At 37.0% G+C, this 24,671-nt stretch overlaps 1 protein-coding gene across 1 annotated transcript; it reads left to right on the forward strand.

Moving 5' to 3' along the window:
- Positions 1-1,924: 1,924 nt before the first annotated feature.
- gata1a (GATA binding protein 1a) lies at positions 1,925-14,563 on the forward strand. Its single transcript, XM_062046371.1, has 6 exons — positions 1,925-2,084; positions 4,306-4,526; positions 6,571-7,062; positions 13,618-13,763; positions 13,843-13,968; positions 14,033-14,563. The coding sequence occupies exons 1-6, from the start codon at positions 1,927-1,929 to the stop codon at positions 14,318-14,320; spliced, it is 1,431 nt and encodes a 476-aa protein (XP_061902355.1). The 5' UTR covers positions 1,925-1,926; the 3' UTR covers positions 14,321-14,563.
- Positions 14,564-24,671: the final 10,108 nt, after the last annotated feature.

Genomic DNA, 24,671 nt, shown 5'->3' on the forward strand with positions numbered 1-24,671 from the left:
ACTGTCAACTGAGTTTCGTTTTTTAATGATTTCTGCTGGTGGTGTGCCTCTGGATTTTTTCAACGCAAAAAATGTGCCTTGGCTCAAAAAAGGTTGAAAAACACTGACATAGAAGACCTTGGACCATTGTAAAGACATTGGCAGATCCTTGCATCGACGTTCAACCTTGATAGCAAACAGAACACTGGGCTCCAAACTTACATAACTAAGACATTCTTCAAGGCACCTTTAAGTCCTCTCCTTTTTGGCAGTTACCAATATTTTTCGCAATGTCATTTAACTAAAGTGTTGCTGTAGTTTGTTTACTTCAGTCAGTCAGTTGTTCGACTTCTTTAGTTCTGCTAGTGGTGTTCCTCAAAGTTCCGTTTTAGGTCCTCTCTTTTTCATCATGTAAGCCAGGAGTGTCAAACTCAATTTAGATCAGTGGTTCTTAACCTGGGTTCGATTGAACCCTAGGGGTTCGGTGAGTCGGGCTCAGGGGTTCGGCGGAGGTCAAAACACACCCGACTCATCGTGTAAATAAAAACTTCTCCCTATCGGCGTATTACGGATACGGTAACAACAGAAGTCAGACTGATTTGCAGGTGTGTAACTTGTTGTCAGTTTATGCACTGTGTTGGTTTTGTTGTTTGAACAAGGTGATGTTCATGCACGGTTCACTTTGTGCACCAGTAAAAAAACATGGTAACACTTTAGTATGGGGAACATATTCACCATTAATTAGTTGCTTATTAACATGCAAATTAGTAACATATTGGCTCTTAACTAGTCATTAAAAGTACTTATTAATGCCTTATTCGGCATGGCCTTATTATAACCCTAACCCTCTAACCCTGGCCCTAACCCTAACCCTAACCAAATAACTTTAAAGTAAGTGTTTGTCACTTACAATATGTTCCCCTACTGTCCAAAAAACTCTAAATTAAGTCTTTGTTACTTAGAATATGTTCCCCATACTAAAGTGTTACCAAAAACATATAACTTTGTCTTGAATTTGAAAAAAAAAAACATTTTATTTTTCACTAAAGAAGGGTTCGGTGAATGCGCATATGAAACTGGTGGGGTTCGGTACCTCCAACAATGTTAAGAACCACTGATTTAGATCATTTTAGACTGGTAAAATCACGGCACGATAACTTAGAAATAAAGACAACTTCAGATTGTTTTCTTTGTTTAAAAATACAACGAGCACAAATGTACAAATCATAATGTTGTGTTTTTTTTTTACACTTACATGTTGCGTTTAATCATTTATTTGTCGCTATTTATATTTTCTGAATAAATTATGTGATAATGAGTCAACTCATTAGTGTCTATCAAGATTTTAAAAATTCTATCAAAATCAAATTACAGGATGTTATTTATGTAGTTTGAACATTTTCCTCGACCGATGTACTAACATCATGTGGTTTATTTTGTACATATGTAGCATCATCTACAAAGATACAAAGAATTGCTATTGCGACATCTAGTGGACACATTTAGAACAGCTGTTTCTTTCATTCAAGAATTTCAGGTCAATTTTTATACTTAGCAAACTCATCCCGTGGGCCGGAGAAAACCTGTTCGCGGGCCATACGTTTGACAGCACTGATTTAAGCTATTCAACTGGCGAGTTCAATTCAAACAACTTTTGAAAGACTCACATTTTTGCAGAAGGTCCTTAAAGACGGCAAAGCACTCCTGTAGCTATGACCAAAATATAATGTCTACTATAGAGGAAGTTAGTATACAATGCATACAAAATAAGAATAATAGTAAAGAAATGTGGCCCCCGAAATAATTTAGTTGAATATATTTGATTTAGGGTGTTAAATGTGCTCCTGTTACACACATTGTAGGACTTTTTTCAGTCTGGATGGAGGTGTGTCTCTCTAAATGCTGTCCCCAATCCCTCCCACACGCTGTTGGCTTGAAACTTTGCTGATGGTTGGAGAAGCTGTTTTTTTTTTTTTCTCCGTTTTTTTTTTTGAGTCAATGAGAAGGCCATTGAAGTTGTGCCACCCTCCACCTGACAGAACACATTTCACCCTAAACATTTTAAGCCCAGTCCAACTCTCCCTCAAGCGTGACTTGTCAATAAGGTAGGTGACCCCCTAAGTGTGTGTGTGAGTGTGTGTGTGCATTTCAAGATGATTCAAGAGATTCATATCTTTAATTTCTCCTAATATTGGAGCATTTATTGACTTTTAGCTCATTTAGATCCATGTCTAGGTTGTATACCGGTTTCAATTTCATTTGAGTTCTTGGATAAAGTTGACTATTTTGTCTTGTTTTGTATTTGTTTGTCCCTGAAGGTTGATGGTGACTGTGGAGGATATTTTGTCGTTTTAAAATGTGTTTATTCCATGTTAATATATTTAGTTGCAGAGACTAAAATAAGGTCTGCACTTTATTGTGAAAATATGATATTCAAACGTTAACATTTTTTTGGAGTACATTAAAAACTATATATTTTTGGGATTTTGTGCATTTAAACAATTCAAATGATGTACAGTATTAGAATAATAGCATTATTAAATAATAAAAGGCATAATAAATAATATCATAGATAATATCAAGTATAATAAATACTAATATAATAAAAAAATAGAATACATAATTGATAATAAAAATAATACTTTTTAAATAGTATGATTTTCACTGTAATAATAGTAATATTCATATTATTTTGCATGGCTTTCATGTTTTTGTTTGTTTGTTTTAAATAGAATAAAGGTGGAGAATTGTTTGAAAATGAACCTATTTCCTGTATGATGCTGGGAAAGCGCACATTTTTTCCCAAGTCATTAAAGAAAAAAGACAACAACATAAAACAATACCAGTGAAAATGCTATTATCCTAATAATAAAACAATTAATAGTGGTCAGGGTCAAAGATTATATAAAAAGCACATTTAAAAACAACAGTTCAAGATGCCCAAAGTGCTGTATAGTAATAATTACAAAGAAGAAAAACAACAAATTGATAAAAGACTAAATAAATAAATAAATAAATAAAAACAATCTGAAAGTTTAGATATAAAACAATTAAATAGCTGATAAAAGCAAATAAAACTGAATGAAATATTTAAACGAGTAGTAAAAAGTGCTGTCAAATGATCAGTTTTTATAATCAGATTAATTACACTTTTTAATTTGGATTAACCGTGATTAATCCCAGATTATAATTTACTTGCAAAATTTAAATTGACCTAAAAAGACTCTAATATTTGGACACAAATGCAATTGTATTATCAGAAGGTCATTCAGGATTTTTTTTAATATATGTTATATTTAGTATTTATTATTAATATATTAATACATTTTTTTTAGCATATTCTAATATTACTTGAATGCACTACGTGTATTTTCTCAAAACTTGCTAACAATTTTATCTAAAATCCAGTCGCAATGTACTTTGGATTGAAATTGAACCTGACCTGATCACTCGCCGTAAAACAACTGTCGCCTCTCAGGTAAAAATCTGCAGTTAAGGTAAAGGAACATGTTTGGTCCAAAAAATTGCGTGATTAATCTGCTTATTTACATGATTAATGCAATACTTTTGTTGTGATTAATTACATGTCTTAACTTGTTATTTTTAGCATCTTTAATTTTGTATTTTCATTTTGGATGATTGATTGATTGAAACTTTTATTAGTAGATTGCACCGTACAGTACATATTCCGTACAATTGACCACTAAATGGTAGCACCCGAATAAGTTTTTCAACTTGTTTAAGTCAGGGTCCACGTTAATCAATTCATGGTATGATGACTGTCCAGCATGCTTATTTTGGCAATTTTTTACAGAAAGCTATTCTTTGAGACCATTGCTGCTGTGTAGTTGCTCAGAAAGACGACTTTAATTTGTACTTTTGCACTTTTATCAGAGTTAAAAATGTCAAAGAAAATAGCCTTGTTATGCAAAACACAAATGTCCACTGCAGAAGACGGTGGTTCTCAGGAGACATGTTGGCCTACACAATGTTTCCAAGTGCCAAAGAGCCCAACAAAGTATTGGTTTCATCCAACAGTTTGTGTAAATCTGTGTTCAAGTATACTTAAAGTGGTGTTTATTTACCAAGTGCTAAAAGACAAAACAATCCTGTCTTTACTTGGTTGTTGTTGCACTGGACTGATCACCAGTCAACCACAGGATGGACACTCAACCTATGGACAGATTATTACTTTTTATTTTCACTGAACCACACCTTCTTTGGACTGTGTCAAATACTTTATTTGATTTAATACACATTTTGAAGTTAATCCTCAAAACACACAACCGGTTTCCCTAAAGTGACAAGTGAGACATATTCCACTAGGTGTAACATGGAGGATTGTTCAGAGCCATCACACTGGGTGTCTTCATCACTGCTGGGCTCGGATCCTCTGGCGGCCTTCTCCTCTGAGTCCGGTCTGCTGCCTCCAGGAGAAAACGGCGACACCTTCTTATCCTGTCAGGACACAGATTACACCAGCCTGTCCTCCTTCTTGTCCAGTCCCAGTCAGAGTCGAGCACAGTCCACCTATAGACACAGCTCGGGTCAGTGCTCACCGCTCACCTATCAAGGCATTCAATCGATCGCAACTGGACTGTTCAGTTTGTCATAGAAGACTGATTGGTCAGATGGAATCCTCATTTGGACTTTAGGTCAAATCAGTTACTTTTTCGGACTATTGGTCTCGTCCAAAGGAGGACTAGATCTGACCAATCTATGTCTAAGAGCATAAACTGATGAAAGCTGCTAGGTTCTAGTACCATAGTTCTGACTAAATCTGAATCTATGAGCATGAACTGATGAAGCCTGCTCTGATGAGAGGCGAAACGTCTAAACCAGTGGTTCTTAACCTGGGTTCGATCAAACCCTAGGGGTTCGGTGAGTCGGCCTCAGGGGTTCGGCAGAGGTCAAAACACACCCGACTCATCGTGTAAATACAAACTTCTCCCTATCGGTGTATTACGGATACGACAACAGCTGACTGATTTGCAGGTGTGTAATTTGTTGTGAGTTTATGCACTGTGTTGGTTTTGTTGTTTGAACAAGGTGATGTTCATGCACGGTTCATTTTAGGCACCAGTAAAAAAACATGGTAACACTTTATTATGGGGAATATATTCACCATTAATTAGTTGTTTGTTAACATGCAAATTAGTAACATATTGGCTCTTAACTAGTCATTATTAAGTACTTATTAATGCCTTATTCGGCATGGCCTTATTATAACCCTAACCCTCTAACCCTGACCCTATCCCTAACCAAATAACTCTAAATTAAGTCTTTATTACTTAGAATATATTCCCCTAGTGTCCAAATAACTCTAAATTAAGTCTTTGTTACTTAGAATATGTTCCCCTAGTGTCCAAATAACTCTAAATTAAGTCTTTCTTACTTAGAATATGTTCCCCTAGTGTCCAAATAACTCTAAATTAAGTCTTTGTTGCTTCGAATATGTTCCCCTAGTGTCCAAATAACTCTAAATTAAGTCTTTGTTACTTAGAATATGTTCCCCTAGTGTCCAAATAACTCTAAACTAAGTCTTTGTTACTTAGAATATGTTCCCCTAGTGTCCAAATAACTCTAAATGTAGTCTTTGTTACATAGAATATGTTCCCCTAGTGTCCAAATAACTCTAAATTAAGTCTTTGTTACTTAGAATATGTTCCCAAAGTGTCCAAATAACTCTAAATTAAGTCTTTGTTACTTAGAATATGTTCCCCTAGTGTCCAAATAACTCTAAATTAAGTCTTTGTTACTTAGAATATGTTCCCCTAGTGTCCAAATAACTCTAAATTTAGTCTTTGTTACTTAGAATATGTTCCCCTAGTGTCCAAATAACTCTAAATGTAGTCTTTGTTACTTAGAATATGTTCCCCTGGTGTCCAAATAACTCTAAATTAAGTCTTTGTTACTTAGAATATGTTCCCCTAGTGTCCAAATAACTCTAAACTAAGTCTTTGTTACTTAGAATATGTTCCCCATACTAAAGTGTTACCAAAAACATATAACTTTGTCTTGAATTTGAAATTATTTTTTTTAAAATTTTTCACTAAAAAAGGGTTCGGTGAATGCGCATATGAAACTGGTGGGGTTCGGTACCTCCAACAAGGTTAAGAACCACTGGTCTAAACAGTCCAGTTGTGATCGATTGAACGCCCTGAAATTGCAACGACCTGGATGAATGAAATCATCCTCACCCTTTGCACCCTCAGGGCATTCAGTTGATCACAAGACTGTTCAGTTTGTCTTAGAAGATGTTTCACCTCTCCTCCAAGCAGGCTTCATCAGTTCATGCTCACTGACTCAGATTTGGGCAGACCGAATCCTTGTTAGAACTTTTGGTCAGATCTAGTCCTTGTTCGGATGTTGGGTCAGATCTAGTCTGAGTGACGACTTTAAGTCTATAACCATGCACTGATGAAGCCTGAGCCTAAACATTTTCTGACACAAACTGAACAGTCCAGTTGTGATCGGTTAAATACCATGAAAAAAAACCATGACCTGTATGAATGAACGCATCCAAAGACATCCTTGGAATCATTTCAGAGTTTGATAAAGGATTTACATGACTTCTGTTCTATCTAAAAGTCCGCCAGGTGTTTTCCTCACCGAGCCTCTTCAGTAACTTCCAGTTACTGGACGGATCGACCGGTCACTCCTTGGGCTTACCCTACGACTCCACAGCCAGCACCTGGAGCAGCAGTCCTCTGACTAAAACCACACTTCCGACTTCTTTGTACACGGGGGTCTCTTCCTGTGTCAACCCCACCAGGGATGGATACTTGTCTCCAAGCAGGGAGAACAGGGATAGCCCCCAGCCTCAGGAGGGTCTCAAGGCAGAGCGTTTGAGCCCGCTGGAAGGGTCGACGTCCTGCGGCAGTTTTCTCAACCTGACCCCCGCCGCCGGGAGTGTGTACACGCCGTCTCCCCAATCCCATCCGCACATGTTGAGCCCTTACAGCTCGTACATGACGGCCTCGCAGGAGTACGGCGTGGCCAGCTACTACAGCAACCCCGGGGCCTGGATGAGCCCGCAGTACTCCCCGAAACTTTGCAACAAGATGAGAATATCCACGCCGGGTAAGAAACCTGATTATAATACTTTGAAAACCATCTAATCCAGGGGTGTCAAAAGTACGGCCCACGGGCGAACAGGTTTTATCCGACCCGCGGGATGAGTTTGCTAAGTATGAAAATAAGCCAACATTTTGGAATGAAAGAAACCGCTGTTCTAAATGTGTCCACTAGATGTCGCAATAGCAAGAAGATTATTCTACATATGTAAAAAAAAACCAACACATGATGTTATTGCACCTGTCGAGGAAAATGAGCAAACTACATAAATAACATCCTTTAATTTGATTTTGATATTTTTTTTATCTTGATAGATTGAAAATGAACACCAATGAGTTGACTGATGAACATTATCACATAATTTATTCAGAAAGTATAAATAACGACAAATAAAGATGCAATACTATTAACCGCAACATGTAAGTGTAAAAAAACCCTAAAAACATTATGATTTTTACATTTTTAGAATGTACTTGTTCTGTTTTTAAACAAAGAAACAAAATTTGAAGTTGTCTTTATTTTTAAGTAATCGTGCTGCGATTTTACCACTTGGGAATAGATTTTTCTCCATGTGGCCCCCGATCTAAAATGAGTTTGACACCCCTGGTCTAATCATTCGTGATGTCACCCAATTCAAGAATGCAACAAGAGTGCGTCTACACGCACACACTGTATTCATTAAAATACTAACTAATTGTACATTAAAACATTCACAAGCAATAGGAATAGTCTCGTTTAAGTGTCAATTATTCACATTATTGTTGGTAATGGTGCCAATATAAATAATAACAAAGCAAATCCAACATTTTTGAGACCCCAAAGATAAAACGCTTGCTTTCATGTTACATTTTACAAATGACAAATTGTTTCGAAACGTAAATAATCGTACAAAATATTAGTGTGACCATATTTGGGGCCATTGATGCACGCCGTAATAGGATAAGATAGGACCAACTTTACTTATCCCCCAATGGGAAAATGTTGTGTTTGGGGTGCAGAGTAACAAAGTAAAACGTAACGAAAAACAAGGAAAAACTAAAAACTGAAAATGAGTAATAAACTACATGAGGCAATTCCTGAAGGAATTGCGCGTGAATGCTCCAATGCTGAAGTTGAACTGAAATCCTGGAATTTTTTATAATTGATGAATTAGAGCGCACAATTCCCAAACAGGCTGAATATTTTGGAGTTCGCACAGTTAGAATCAGATGAAAAATGTGGGACTTGTGGAACTTTGAAGAATGTCCCATTGATTTCAATGGAAATTTCCCCCAAAATTGGAATTTTGGGAAAAGCGGGAATTTTTTGGAAAATGGTAAAAAACTTGTATGGTCTGAATGAGTTGAAATTGTTGGTGTTAGAATTTTTAAATCAGTCGAGAAATGTTGAAGTAGTAACATGTTGGGTTGAGAAATGGTATTACGGAATTCCTGAAACTTCAGGAAAACCAGGAATTTGTCCAGTTCAAAAAACAACTTCCTTTTTTGTCCTGATTAAGAGAAATGTTTTGACGGTGGAACGGTTGAAATGCGTTGAAAAATGTAGAAGGAGTAGTCGCCAGAATAAATGGTGGAAATAGGGCTTTGGAAAACCAGGAATTCTGGAAAATCCTGGAATTGTTTTGAACTTGGAAAAAAAGTAGTTTAAATTTCCAGGATGGTGCAATGTGTTGAAGGTAGAATAGTTTGAATCGTTTGAAAAATTTGGAAATGGTGGAAGTTTGAAAAAATGGCCAATTCATTTTGAATGGGAAATGCTTTGGAGCATTCACACAATAATACATGTATGTATCAATGATACAACCAAAAACTTGTCAGGTGATTACTACGAAAGGCGAAAACTTGCGATATGAAATCTATCTTTTCCGACACACCCCGGATCCAAGTCGTTAAACTATTGATCAAATATTTTGTTTTGTTTGTACGCCAGAAATGCAAAACTTTACTGCCTGCCTTCGACGCCTTTGCAGACGAACCCAAACAAATGCCACAGTTCCTTTCAAAGCAGTGAGCATTCGCTTTAACAACCTAATAATCCAGTCACGTGCATTTTGCCAATGTTTATGTTCACATAGCCCAATTATAATCAGACTAATAATGGCATACACCATGGGTCTGAATCTGTTTTTTGATATCTGTAGAATTACCTTGATAGGGATAAAAATGCCTCAAATGTACATATTTTAAAAAAGTATTCAGTTCAATAGAGGAAGATTGTGTTATTATTCTATTCTATTATTATTTTCTGTCACATCCACTTCTAGAGACCTAAAGGCGTCCCCCATCTTCAAAAAAATCTATTTTTTGTTTGTTTTTGAAGCGCAACATAGACATTCTTAGAAAAAGTTGAACATGACAGGCTAATAAAAGGCTAACATAAATCCCAGAAGTTGTCCACCTATTCTTAGGATCGGTAATGTCAAGTCCATGGACAACAAGAAGATAGCAAAAGCGAAGTAACCTGCCAAACAATAAGAGCTGAAGTTATTCTTAAACTGGAGGAGTCAGTTCCTTCAAAGCAGTGAGCAATCGCATGAACAACCTAATATTAACCTAAAAATGCCTCAAATTTACATTTTAAAAAAAATATTCCGTTGAATAGAGTAAGATTGTGTTATTATTCTATTCTATTCTATTATCATTTTCGGTCATATCCTCCTGGAGGACAGAAATGTTCCGCAACACCCGTGGATTGAATTGCCAACTTGATACTATTTATTTATACAAGGCACTGTGTGAGTTACATTCACCTGTTGATTAGATTGAGCACGGCTGCCACCTAGCTGCAGGCTTGTCTATCGTTCTAACATAAATACTAGATCAGTGTAACTTAAACATAGGACCCATTGTTGGGCCTCGAGCTCCCCCTACAGGGCCGCCAAAAATATCTTTCTCAGCTGTGGTCTGTTTGGGCCGCATCGTTACTCAGTTGTAATAGACTTTTTCCACCACTTGTGGCAGTAATGACAACATCAAACGAACAGAAGAAGTCTGGAGCTAAAGCCAGAGATGTTTGTCAAGCGCAAAAATTATGACTAAAGTGGTGAAGCTATATTTTCATTTGCGCTTTAGTTTATTGACAGTTAGTTAACAACCACATTCATTAGTCATTTAGTTTATTTTAATTCAACACAACATAATTGCATTAAAATATATTTTTGTCATTTATTTTTGAGTTACTTCCTTTGCATTAAAATGGTTAGTATGTATTTTTCTAATCAGCCTGACCTGAGATTTAGACCCTAGGATTTAAGTGTTAAATCAATAATCTTTGTGATTACACATGTTTTTATATAATTTGACATAATTGTAAACTATAAGTAGGTTAAATAAGCTCGGGGGACGCTGGGGACGGCGTGGCGAAGTTGGTAGAGTGGCCGTGCCAGCAATCGGAGGGTTGCTGGTTACTGGGGTTCAATCCCCACCTTCTACCATCCTAGTCACGTCCGTTGTGTCCTTGGGCAAGACACTTCACCCTTGCTCCTGATGGGTGCTGGTTAGCGCCTTGCATGGCAGCTCCCTCCATCAGTGTGTGAATGTGTGTGTGAATGGGTGAATGTGGAAATACTGTCAAAGCGCTTTGAGTACCTTGAAGGTAGAAAAGCGCTATACAAGTATAACCCATTTATCATTTATTATTATAAATATAGTTATTAAAAACGGTTAAAATCAAGAGTAAGATTACTAACTCAGTGTTCATATTTGAGTTGGCCTCGAGGCCCTAACTTTCCACTACAGAGGGGCCCGGGACCAACTCAAATATTGAGTTAATAATCTTACTCTTGATTTTAATCATTTTAATTGATTGATTGAAACTTTTTTAGAAGATTGCACAGTACAGTACATATTCCGAACAATTGACCACTAAATGGTAACACCCGAATAAGTTTTTCAACTTGTTTAAATCGGGGTCCACGTTAATCAATTCATGGTAGATAACTATATTTGGCCTACTAATAGTTTACAGTTTTGTCAAATGATATAAAACCATGTGTTAATCACAAAGATTAATGATTTAACACATAAATCTTAGGCTTAGGTCAGGCTGATTAGAAAAATATGTACTAACCATTTTACTGCAAAGAAAGTAACTCAAAAATGAATGACAAAAATATATTTTCATACAATTATGTTGTGCTAGATTAAAATAAACTAAATGAGTAATTAAACTGTTTATAAACTAAAGCGCAAATGAAAATATAGCTTCACCACATTAGTCATAATTTTTGCACCTGAGAAACATCTCTGGCGTTAGCTCCAGACTTCTTCTGTTTGTTTGATGTTGTCATTACTGCCACAAGTGGTGGAAAAAGCGTATTACAACTGAGTAACGCTGCGGCCCAAACAGACCACAGCTGAGAAAGATATATTTTGGCGGCCCTCTAGGTGGCGCTCGAGGCCCAACAATGGGCCTTATGGTTAAGAAACACTCATCTAGTATTCATGTTAGAACGATAGACAAGCCTGCAGCTAGATGGCAGCCGTCCTCAATCTAATCAACAGGTGAATGCAACAAAAAGGTTAGGAACCACTGTGTTTGTGTCTATTTGAGAAACACTGGTGTAACGGGTGGCAGAATGGTGAACCGCATTCCCTGATGCCTCAAGAGTCGCACTGCACGATGAGCTGACAGCTTGCATGTTTAGCTAATTGGCTAGCACACTTGGCTCTCAAACAGGGAAACTGGGGTTCAAGGTGATTGATTATATGATTGAGGCATTTTTCCTGTGACAGGACCACAAGTCCGACAATAAACATCCAACATTCTGCCTTTAAAAACATTGAAAATGTTGTGTTTCTAGTATGAATCCAGCATTATGTTCATTGTTAAGGTTTCGCAGCAGTGCAGTCCTACACCATAATAAACATTATAGTTTGTTTTAGGGTTGTAGGGTATACCGGTGTTAGTATTGTACCGCGATACTAATGAATCATATTAGGTACTATACCGCCTCTAAAAAGTACTGGTCCCCCATCCCCCCGAGCCCCCATCATCATCACGTCATGACATTGCTGGTTTACAAGCAGAGGAGCATGTTCGGCAGCGCACAATCACGGAGTACTTACAAGCAGACAATGTGTGTAGACAGAAAAGGGAGAATGGACGCAATTTGGCTCAAAAACTAACAATAAAGGAGAAGTTGTAACACTGAAATGCCCACTGGAAGAGGTACTTTAAGACATGGCTAGCTAGTTAGCGGCTAACATCCAACCCCAGTCGGCAGAGTTTTAGCTTCTTCTAAATCACTTATTCTCGTGTCCATGGCGACAAATAAAGTATGTTTCTTACAAGTATCATCCCTGCAGGACAAGGAATAGCTAAACATGCTTCACTAGCTTCAAAATGTAAACAAACGCCATGGGTGGATCTACATCTAACAGCCACTGTAATGATACCAAGTACAGGCGCGTATTAAGTCAATGCTACTATGATTACGTCGATATTTTTTGGCATCACAACATCTTCTTTCGTTTTTAAAAAATGTATATTATGTTTATAAACTCATGAAATATGTCCCTGGACGACTTGCATCAAATTGATACCCAAATTTGTGGTGTCATCCAAAACTAATGAAGAGCATTCAAACAAGAGAAGAATAAGTGATTATTACATTTTAACAGAAGTGTAGATAGAACATGATAAAAGAGAAAGTAAGCAGATATTAACAGTACCGGTAAATGAACCAGTAGATGAATAATTCATTTTCTACCACTTGTCCTTGATAATTTTGACAAAATAATAGAATGGAAAATGACACGATATGTTACTGCATATGTCAGCAGACTAAATTAGGAGCCTTTGATTGCTTACTTACTACTAAAAGATAAGTTGTCTTGTATGTTCACTATTTTATTTTAGGACAAACTTGCAATAAGAAACTGTCACGGCGGGGGTTTTGCAGCTTACTGCGAGGTTTGTTCTCCCAGGATGCAAACGGACTATTCCGGACAAGGCGTGCAGGTAAAAACATGATTTAATTCTCAAAAACTCAAAAAGGTACAAAAACGGAAAACAAGGCGAAAGCACAACGCGCTGATCGCACTTGGAGTTAAAGTAAATACTTAGCATAGACTATGGACATAGAGAACTTATGAAACTGTGGCATGAAAGAAACACGACTTACGTAGTCCAGGCATGAGACAAACAATGACGTCAGGACGACTGACTGGCAAAGGCAGGCTTAAATAATGTCTCTAGATTGGAAACAGGTGCGCGTCCCGAACACCAGAGGCAGGGGAAAATCATAAGTCGCCATGGTAACTAAAACAAACAAGGGTGCACAAAAACAGGAACTATTGGAGTCTAGAACTAACAGAACATAACAAAAACATGATCCGGACCACGGATCATGACAGAAACATAGGTTTAATGTACTCTAAGATTTTTTAGTTAAAATAAAGCCAATAATGCAATTTTTTGTGGTCCCCTTTATTTAGAAAAGTATCGAAAAGTACAGATACCAAAATATTGGTATCGGGACAACACTAGTTTGTTTATTATCATATTTTCACTGGTTCTGGAATAAAGTATTGAAATTAATAGCACTTTTTTGTAACACAGAGGCCCGAGAGTGTGTAAACTGCGGAGCCACAGCGACCCCCCTCTGGCGCCGTGACGGAACAGGCCACTATCTCTGTAACGCCTGTGGACTGTACCATAAGATGAACGGCCAGAACCGACCTCTGATCCGACCCAAGAAGAGGCTGGTAGGACAACCTGGGAGGGGTGCTTTATAAAAGCAGGGGGGGTGGAAAGAAAAGAAAGAAAAATGTATTTGTGTTTCAGATCGTGAGCAAGCGGGCCGGCACGCAATGCGCCAACTGTCACACGAGCACGACAACGCTGTGGAGACGCAACGCCAGCGGCGAGCCAGTGTGTAACGCTTGCGGATTGTACTTTAAACTACACAACGTGAGTACTAATCGCCCGTATGTTGCAACATCGCAAATTAAACACAGACAAAACCCTTTCACAGATCAACCGGCCTCTCACTATGAAGAAAGATGGCATCCAAACACGCAATAGGAAAGTGTCCAGTAAGAACAAGAAGAGTAAGAAGGCAGCGATGTTGGAGACGTTCGGAGAGATCCCCCAGCCGTCCTCCATGGAGGACAACGGCGGGCCCTTTGGCCTCAACCCCGCCGCTCTTCTGTCGTACAGCCACGCCCCGCACCTCATGCCGACCCAGTCGCACCTGCACGCCGCCGCTCCTTTACCGTACACGCACCACCGCAACATGGGCATGGTGCCAACTTTAGTGTAAACGAGACCCAGTTATTATGTAAATACTCAAGCATACTTGATCTAACTGTCTTTTTCTATTATTCACAGCGTGAAGTTGTTCGTATTTGTGGTCAAGGCCTGTTTGTTCAGTGTGTCAGCACATGTAAATAACAAGCAAATGAATAAAATGTGTGAATTGAAATCAGGAGGGCTGCGGAATAATTTAAATGATTAGTTGCGTAAACTGCCTTGAATGTTTGTTTATGTTTAATAAACTTAATTGCACCATAGTGGTTTATTCAAATTCACCAAAAGCACATTCAATCGAGCTAAATTACACCTAAATTATGCGGGGGGAAAAATTGATATTGTTTTTTTAATTTTCAGAGGTCAAAGGGTAATTTTTTTGACCTTTCAGTAAATTGTTGGTCATAATTTTTGTTGTGTTACTCCAAAATACATGATTTTTAAAATGTTATTTATGTTTATTTCAACGTTCAATTCTTTATACTGGCAGTTATTCAACAATACCCCCAAAACCAAACAGGACATATAAGTCCTTTATTCTTCAAAGGGCATAAAAAAGACATTTTGGAAGCATATTTTTTTTCACTTTTTTTTGCTTAATTAACTTTAACCATAAACAAAAAATGCTAAACATTTAATGTTTTTTATTTATTTATTATTATTAACTCTTTGAAGGCTTTTTCATCAAATGATAACCCTGATCAAAAGGCTTTTAAAATGGTCAACATAAAATATAAAAATATGTTTATATTATTATTATCCTTTTTTTTTTTTAAGACCGAATTTTATTAAAATTTTTAGCAAAAATTAAAAAAAAAAAAAAAACACCCTTCAAAAACTTAAAGACTTTTATGTCCTGTTTTGTTTTGAAGATAATTAAAATTGAAGACGGGGAAATTAAAAGTGTAGTGTCAGCTTTGGATCGATACTTCAGTGGTTTAGTTGACATTTTTGTTGTTGTTTACAAACTCAGGAAATAAATCCCTAGAGACACATTAAGTCTTTAATAGCAAAAACCAAAGGCTTTCAATCAGAGCTAAATAGTTGGAAACAATTTAAACATGTAATTTATATTGATATTTCTTTTATTATAATTGTGATAGAAAATGTAATTATTCATCACTATCATTCACTATCATGAATGATAGTGAAAATATGTAGTATCAGTATCCAATATATCTACTGTATACTGTATATAGTTCATAACTCCACATGTGTTCATTCAGAGTTTAGATGCCTTCAGTGACGATCTACAATGTAAATAGTCATGAAAATAAAGAAAAAGCATTGAATGAGGAGAAGGTGTGTCCAAACTTTTGGCCTGTACTGTATATCCATATACCCAAATTTTTAGTATTGCTCAAAACTAATTTAAAGTATCCAAACAACAGAAAAATAAGTGCCTATTATATTTTAACAGAAGTGTAGATAGAACAATGTTACAGCACAAAGTAACCAAATATTAACAGTAAATTAGCATGTAAGTTAAGAATAGTTTTGAGTAGGGATGTCCGATAATGGCTTTTTGCCAATATCTGATACTCCGATATTGTCCAACTCTTTAATTACCGATACCGATATCAACCGATACCAATATCAACCAATACCGATACATACAGTCGTGGAATTACCACATTATTATGCCTAATTTGGACAACCAGGTATGGTGAAGATAAGGTCCTTTTTAAAAAAGATAAATAAATAAAATAAGATAAATAAATTAAAAACATTTTCTTGAATAAAAAAGAAAGTAAAACAATATAAAAACAGTTACATAGAAACTAGCAATTAATGAAAATGAGTAAAATTAACTGTTAAAGGTTAGTACTATTAGTGGACCAGCAGCACGCACAATCATGTGTGCTTATGGACTGTATCCCTTGCAGACTGTATTGATATATATTGATATATAATGTAGGAACCACAATATTAATAACAGAAAGAAACAACCCTTTTGTGTGAATGAGTGTGAATGGGGGAGGGAGGTTTTTTGGGTTGGTGCACTAATTGTAAGTGTATCTTGTGTTTTTTAAGTTGATTTAATAAAAAAATAAAAAATAAAACCGATACCGATAATAAAAAAAACGATACCGATAATTTCCGATATTACATTTTAAAGCATTTATCTCATCTCTAGTTTTGAGAAAATAATACAACTGAAAATGAGGCTATATGTATGATGTTTGTCATGCCAGGCTCCAAGCATGTCCTTTCAAAACAAGGCTCGACCCTTCACGAGGACATATTTGATGCTGAGATGCAGGGCTGGTTGCACACATAAATGAGGCTTGGCTGATAAGTTATCAGTGACATTGCAGACCTCAGACCAGTCACCTGCTGCTGGCATCGCCAATGTTCAAACTCCCTGCACTTTGGTAGAAAAAGCCATCTTTCCTTTAGGGATTTTGTTGCAAGTGTAACAGCAACAGTAACAGTCTTCAACTATGTAAATACAAACCTCTTATTGTTTAACAAGTTGGCAGACTAGGACATATCATTTCATTATTTCATTGACAAGCACGATTCATATTTTTTTTCCCCCCTAACTGCTCATCTGCTGTTTATCTGCAGCAAGCAACTACTCTCGGGGGAACAAATGACAGGAGAGATTAGCAACCACAGGCCTTCTGAAATGCACACACATGGATACGTTAGCGGCCCTCCCTGGGTTTGTACTGATGATCACATCTAAGTGTGAGAAAGATCACTTTGGTTTGACTAATTTGGAATCCCAACTGAGTTTCCATGCATATTGTGTTCTATTCATAACTCAAGAGATCGCACATACACACACAATCATGTGCAGGCAATGCCAGAATATACAAATGCTGGCAAGAATGATTAAATCACCAGACTTGGAGTGTTCATTCAGTTATTTAAATTTGTAGAACAGACATGACAAAAAAACTATTGTCATTTCACTTTCTGGCTTTAAAAAAACACCATGGTACATGTTTAGTCTACTTAATACCTGCATTATCCTTTCCATCCTTTGAAACTAAGCGACTGTGTGGAACAATTTCCCTTGTGGATCAAGAAAGTTTGTCTAAGTCTAAGTCTAAAAAAAATAATATATACAGTACAGGCCAAAAGTTTGGACACACCTTCTCATTCGATGCGTTTTCTTTATTTTCATGACTATTTACACTGTAGATTGTCACTGAAGGCATCAAAACTATGAATGAACACACATGGAGTTATGTACTATGTAAAAGGTGAAATAACTGAAAACATGTTTTATATTCTACTTTCTTCAAAATAGCCACCCTTTGCTCTGATTACTGCTTTGCACACTCTTGGCATTCTCTCGATGAGCTTCAAGCACACCTGTGAAGTGAAAACCATTTCCGGTGACGACCTCTTGAAGCTCACAGACAGAATGCAAAGAGTGTGCAAAGCAGTAATCAGAGCAAAGGGTGGCTATTTTGAAGAAATTAGAATATAAAACATGTTTTCAGTTATTTCACCTTTTTTGTTCAGCGTGTTCATTCATAGTTTTGATGCCTTCAGTGACAATCTACAATGTAAATAGTCATGAAAATAAAGAAAATGCATTGAACGAGAAGGTGTGTCCAAACATTTGGCCTGTACTGTACATTTTGGTTTATAGAAAATATGGTATCACAAAAACAAAAAAGCACTACAACAACCTACTAGTACTTTGCTGCACCAACTCTGGTTTTTATAACATATTGAAGTCTCTAAGGCAGACCTGGGCATTCTGCGGCCCGCGGGCCACATCCGGCCCTTTGTACGTCCCTGTCCGGCCCGCGTGAAGCCAATTATAAATTACAAAATACATTTTAAAAAGTATCTATGTCGAGTGTGCAATACAACGGTGCTGCTTTTGTTTTGAAAATCGTTATTTGTATTACTTCCGTGTGGACGTATGCGTGTGCGTGATTGTGAGTGAATGTGAACAGCTGCAATTACAAATTACAAAATAAAGTTGAAAAAACATCTATGTCGTGCGCGCAATACAACTGTGCTACTTTTATTTTGAAAAGTATTATTTATGGGCGTGTGTCCGTGTGTAACCTGCGAGTGAAGGTGCACATGCAGCGACAAGTGATGCACGGTTTACACCCGAGACGCTAAAAAGAGAAAAGTTGATGAAGAATGACGTGTTTCCAACAAGACATGGACTGCAAAGCAACGTTCCCTCTAAGGTGCGTGCCTGCGCAATTGCGCACTGCTCAAGCGTCTGCTGCGTGCAGCAAATATATGCCGCGCACCAAATCAAATCCCATCTGAATTCTAAACAAAATAAACATATTTATTCTATGTAATTTTGCAATGCAACTTTGAGTGACAGTGACAACAAGCGGCCCTAACGGTGTTCGTCAACACCGTTCAATTATTGTAACGTCTATCGAGATGCTTCGAGGACAGGAATTATATCGATCACTTTATTGAGCAAAACTGTTTATATTCGGACATAACCACACCAAAAACATGAGTAAAACACTTCTATCTCGAAAAACTAGTCATTTTCTGCCGTACAAACCAGGCCAAAACCAACTTGTCATCTGTCACCAACACGCATAGCACTAAACCACTGGTGCGTTTATGGCCACACAAAAAGTCAGACAACTCAAACACCACACAAAGTTACACTATGACTCCTCAGTCATACGTGTGCTTATTTTACTGTCATTTATTATTAATGTTAATTTATTTATGTTAGTCATGGAATGCTGTTACACACACTATGTTGAAGTATTACTATTATTATTAATTATTATTATTATTATTATTTATCTTACGGTATATATTAAAAATAATATTGAGCAAAATTTAATTGAAATATTGTCGATGTGGCCCTCCAGCAGTGCTCGGGTTGCTCATGCGGCCCCCGGTAAAAATTAATTGCCCACCCCTGCTCTAAGGCATGGACTTAATTAGAGACAAACAGTACTCCTAATCAATCTTGTTTTAACTTTCTCTGATTGCGGTTATCAGATCAGCTTTGCAAGTTGGAATCTTGCCATGGACCATTCTCTTCAATTTCTACCACAAATTTTCAATTGAATTGAGATCCCTGACTATTTGACCTTCTATATTTCTTCAAGGAAAGTTGTTCACAGTTTTTTCTCTATGGGAAGATGCATTATCATCTTAAAAAATGTTGTCATCATCCCCAAACATTCTTTCGATTGATGGAATAGGAAAAGTGTCCAGAATGTCAATGTAAACTTGTGCATTTATTAAAGATGTTATGACAGCCATCTCCCCTGCCGTTACCTGACAGGCAACCCCTTATCATCAATGACTGTGGAAATGTGTGTGTTATCTTCAGGCAGTCGTCTTCATAAATCTCATTGGAACAGCACCAAACAAAAGTTCCAAAAGATTTGCGATTCATCACTGAATATGACTTTCACCCAGTCATCCATAGTCCTCGATTGCTTTCGCTTAGCTCATTTTAACCTTGTTTTTTTTGTTTGGTTAATGACGGCTTTTTTTTAGCTTTTCTTTATTTAAATCCCATTTCCTTTAGGTGGTTTCTTACAGAAGGTGGCTCCAGTTTCCGCACATTTATTCTTTAGTTGTTTTGCTGTGCATTTATTGTTTTCAAGACATATTGGTTTAAGTTTTCTGTCTCGACGCTTTGATGTTTTCCTTGGGTCTACCAGTATGCTTGCGTTTTACAACCTTCCCCAGATTTTAGACACAGCTGACTGTGAACAATTAACATCTTTTGCAACATTGCGCAATGATTTACCTTCTTGAATACGTCTGATGATCCTCTCCTTTGTTTCAATCGACGTCTCTTTTGTTGGAGCCATGATTCATGTTAACCTCCAAGGTGTGACCACTGCTTTTTAACCCCAGACTAATAAACATATTTATTCTGATGCAGGTGTTGTCTGTGGAAATAGAAAATGACATCCATAATTTTTTATCCTCAGAATTGAGCGATTCCATAATTAGTTTACTGTGCTTGATCAAAATATTAATATTGTTACTGACTACCACAATTTATTTTCTTGATTTCTTTTAGTGTTTCTTAAAACCAAAACTATTTTAAATGACTAAAGTTTTGTGTCATGTCTGTTATCCGTTTTTTTTCTACAAAATTGAACAACTGAATAAACATCCTCCCAGTATTTGGGAAGCTACTTGGTAGGTCACCGGTAAGTCGTGAGTTCAAACCCCGGCCGAGTCATACCAAAGACTATAAAAATGGGGCCCATTACCTCCCTGCTTGGCACTCAGCATCAAGGGTTGGATTTGGGGGTTAAATCATAAAAAATGATTCCCGGGCTTAGCCACCGCTGCTGCTCACTGCTCCCCTCACCTCCCAGGGGGTGATCAAGGGTGATGGGTCAAATGCAGAGAATAATTTCGCCACACCTAGTGTGTGTGTGACAATTATTGGTACTTTAACTTTACTTTCAAATGTAATAGGCTAAGCTACAAGTTACTCTTGATTAAATGTAACTAAGCTACAGGTGAAGCTATCCCGGAGAATTGTAGCAAGCTACACTACAAGCTACACGGCAAAAGTAGCTTGCTACATTAAACGGCATTTATAGATATACATGTATAATATCAATGTTAATGTAACTGAGAGTGTACAAATGGAACCAATAATGGTCCATTACTATTAACTACCTGTCATTTAACTGGGGACACCCTACCACTACCTCCAGGGGTCCCTGCACCCCACTGTACAGCCGTGCTCATAAGTTTACATACCCTGGGAGAATTTATGATTTCTTGGCCATTCTTCAGAGAATATGAATGATAACACAAAAACCTTTCTTCCACTCATGCTTAATGGTTGTGTGAAGCTATTTATTGGCAAACAACTGTGTTTACTCTTTTTAAATCAAAATGACAAAAGAAAGTACCCAAAAGCCATTTCTGCGCAAATGTCACAAAGTATCCCGCTTACATTACGCCAAACAGCGCAGAGACAAGCCTCAAAACTTCTGGAACAAAGTAATTTGGAGTGATGGCTTTCTTCTGGTGACTCAACCATGCAGCCCATTTTTCTTCAAGTGCCTCCTTATTGTGCATCTTGAAACAGCCACACCAATTTTTCAGAGAGTCCTGTATTTCAGATGAAGTTATTTGTGGATTTTTCTTTGCATCTCGAACAATTTTCCTGGCAGTTGTGGCTGAAATCTTTGCTGGTCTACCTGAATCCCTCATTTTCCACTTCTTAATTAGCGTTTGAATACTGCTGATTGGCATTCTTAATTCCTTGGATATCTTTTTATACCCTTGTCCTGTTTAATGCAGTTCAATTACCTTTTTTCGCAGATCCTTTGACAATTCTTTTGCCTTCCCCATGACTCAGAATCCAGAAACATCTGTGCAGCACTGGATGAAAGATGCAATGGTCGGTCAGAAGCCCAGAAACTCACTGACCTTTTATACACACACATTAATTACAAACAAACATGTCACAGGTGAGGATTGCAACCTTGGTTAGCCCTTCAAACCTGTTTGTGTCAACTTTTGTGCATTTTATCAGATCAAAGTCACTGGGGTATGACAACTTTTGATCAGGGTCATTTGGGTACTTTCTTTTGTCATTTTGATTTAAAGAGTCAACACAGTTATTTGCCAATAAATAGCTTCACACAACCATTAAGCATAAGTGGAAGAAAGGTTTTTGTGTTATCATTCATATTCTCTGAAGAATGGCCAAGAAATCATAAATTCTCCCAGGGTATGTAAACTTATGAGCACGACTGTATGTATTTATTTAGTTTGCCTTTTTTTGGCCCACCCTCTATAATGTTATTCATTTTCTCTACCTACAGTAAAAAAAAACAGCATTTATCTATATCTTGACAAAAAATGTGTTTGTTTGGGAACAGTTGGTAATGGTTATGTGCAGTAAAACTTTTTATGAACTCAACTCACCTTAATGTGTGTTCCTAAATTTGTGTTGGACGTCTCAGATGACGAGAGCAGTTATGATTTTGGTTTTCAGAGTAAACAACTAAAAACTAAGGTTTTGGGCATTGTTTTCTCTAAGCGCACACCTTTGTCTAAATATAGCTAAGGACACACAATATTGTTGGTTTCCTAGACGTCGTTTTCATCACGAAAGAAAAAATATAATCTGGGGGAGAGAATTCCTCTGCCATTTTCACTTGTTTCGTTTTTTTTTTTGAGTGGTCAGCTTGAAGCGTTCCTCTGTCTCCGACTCCCTCGTTGTCATGTGACATGATCATTGTTGTGATTTTGCTTACTCGTACCGATGACCCACCTTATCTTGCCTCTGATTGGCCAGTCTGTAATGTTTCGCCCTAACTTTAGCCAATTGTGACCCATCATACGAACACCAACCAATCATCATGGATTTTCTCCATATGTATGGTAGTTCTCATTTATCCAGGTCATTTTATTTTCTCCATATTTTTTTGGGCCTGGATTCGCTGTCTATTTTCTCTCTTTGTAGCTTTGATGTAATCTACCACACTACATGGGTCTAAAAGTAGCTAAGCTACCGCCAAGCTACTGGAAAATGTAGTTAAGCTAAGCTTAACTACATAAGCATAAGCATAAGCTTAAGCATAAGCTACAAGTAGATTTTTTCTGCCCGTCACTGCATCCTCTAAGTCTTTTGATTCCAGAATTGTTCCCAGGGGTTGAAAGGACTTGAAGCACTGACCATGTTCCAAGTCTATATGCCCTCATTGAACCCACTATACTGTGTAGTTTACCTCAATCAGCACTCCTCTATCACTCAGTATGTTGCGTTACATATTAAGTTAGTACACAGGTGTCACACCAAGGAAGTCAAGAGGCAGTGAAATTTTCACTCCCCAACTGACAAGGCAGGATGTAAAGACTTGATTTCTGCTCTTGAAAGATAACACTTAGAGTACGGTATGTTGTGTGTGTACTTCACTGTCATGCGTTTGGCACTACTACTACTACGTTATTCACACTTGCGCTTCATTAGGATAAGTAACATGCTCACGGTCAAAAACCCAATTAGATTTTCTATCATTTTGTTTCTAAATTTAGGACAGTGGTGCCCAAAGTGTGACCCATTGCACATTGTAGTGCTAAAATTAAACAAACTGAGCAAAAATCGGCGAAAAAAAGACAATGTAAAATAGACAAGGCTGGTATATCGATACTAATAGGTGATAATAACATAACTTCTTTAAATATATATCCTCCTGAGAACCAGTGTAGTATGCAGTGCACATTTGTTTTTTGTTCTGTCTTTTTTCAGTCGCACTTTTGCTGAAAATTTTCACTGCAGAAATCCGAATTATTAATAAGGTATGGAACTTTAAGCCCTTTTACAAATTTTTAAAAATATAAATATATTGTAAATATGTAAGTCATCCTTTGATTTTTCAGTAGGTGACCCTCTGTGGAAAAACTTTGGGTGCCCCTGACCTACTGTACAGCACAGACGTCGAACTCAATGCTCGGGGGCAAGATATGGCCCACATCATTTAATCTGGCCAGTCACATCATCTAACGTGGCCTGCCTCATTTAATCTGGCCTTGAAATGTGCATCAATAAAGCACTTTATTGTATTTTTGACAGAATAATTGCATGTACTGCAAGCAGCAATTGTATATCTTCTAAACTGTAATATTAACTGATCATGCTACAAATAGCATATATTCCCTGTAATATTTTTTGTTAGAATAAAATACTACATACTGTTTCCGCTTGTCACCTTGATTCCCAATTTCGAACCAAGTTATCCATCAATCTGTACATGAGTAAAAATATAACAATGGACTGGCGATTGTGTAATATCATGAAATTGTACATTTATATTCCTATATATTCACCATTACATGAGGCCCGCCGAAGGCAGTTTTAACTGCGATGTGGCCCTCAATAAAATATATATTTTTTTTAATATTCCTGACCTAAATAAAGAATGCATTTTCTTATGATAGGTCTGAAAATTGAAGTTAATTGATATGTACTGGATGTAATGCCTATCACGAAAAGGTTAGCAAAATGTGATCATTTTAAAAATGCCACAGTAAAATAAAGATGATATATTAAATGTGTAATTAATTTTAAATGGTGATTCTGAATGTGCGGAAACTTAACACTGTAAAAAAGATGTTCATGTGAGGTAGTTTGAGCAAACAGGTTCATTTTAGACAGAATGTTGTGCAAAAGTTGTGATTTCAGGTGTTCGAATAATTAAGTCACCAATTAAAGGCTCAACAGGTTTGTTCCCAAACCAGTAGTTTACAGTGTTAACCTTTCTGACAATTTTTTACATTTTAAGAGTTTTTGTTTTTTTAAATTACACGTAAGCAGTTAGCCTCGCAATTAAGACACGTTTAAAACATTTGAATGTAAGATTTGTACTTTTTGAGTTGACCCCTTAAATACACGCTATTTACCGAGA

The sequence above is a fragment of the Entelurus aequoreus genome, linkage group LG01, assembly GCF_033978785.1.
Source record: "Entelurus aequoreus isolate RoL-2023_Sb linkage group LG01, RoL_Eaeq_v1.1, whole genome shotgun sequence".
Taxonomy (NCBI): domain Eukaryota; kingdom Metazoa; phylum Chordata; class Actinopteri; order Syngnathiformes; family Syngnathidae; genus Entelurus; species Entelurus aequoreus.

What these genes read in the sequence shown, in the direction of transcription:
- gata1a (XM_062046371.1), top strand. Translation starts at nt 1,927, where the DNA reads ATGGTTGGAGAAGCTGTTTTTTTTTTTTTCTCCGTTTTTTTTTTTGAG. An exon ending in CACCTATAGACACAGCTCGG is followed by an intron (nt 4,527 to 6,570) that starts GTCAGTGCTCAC and finishes TCTATCTAAAAG; the next exon opens with TCCGCCAGGTGTTTTCCTCA. An exon ending in GATGAGAATATCCACGCCGG is followed by an intron (nt 7,063 to 13,617) that starts GTAAGAAACCTG and finishes TTTGTAACACAG; the next exon opens with AGGCCCGAGAGTGTGTAAAC.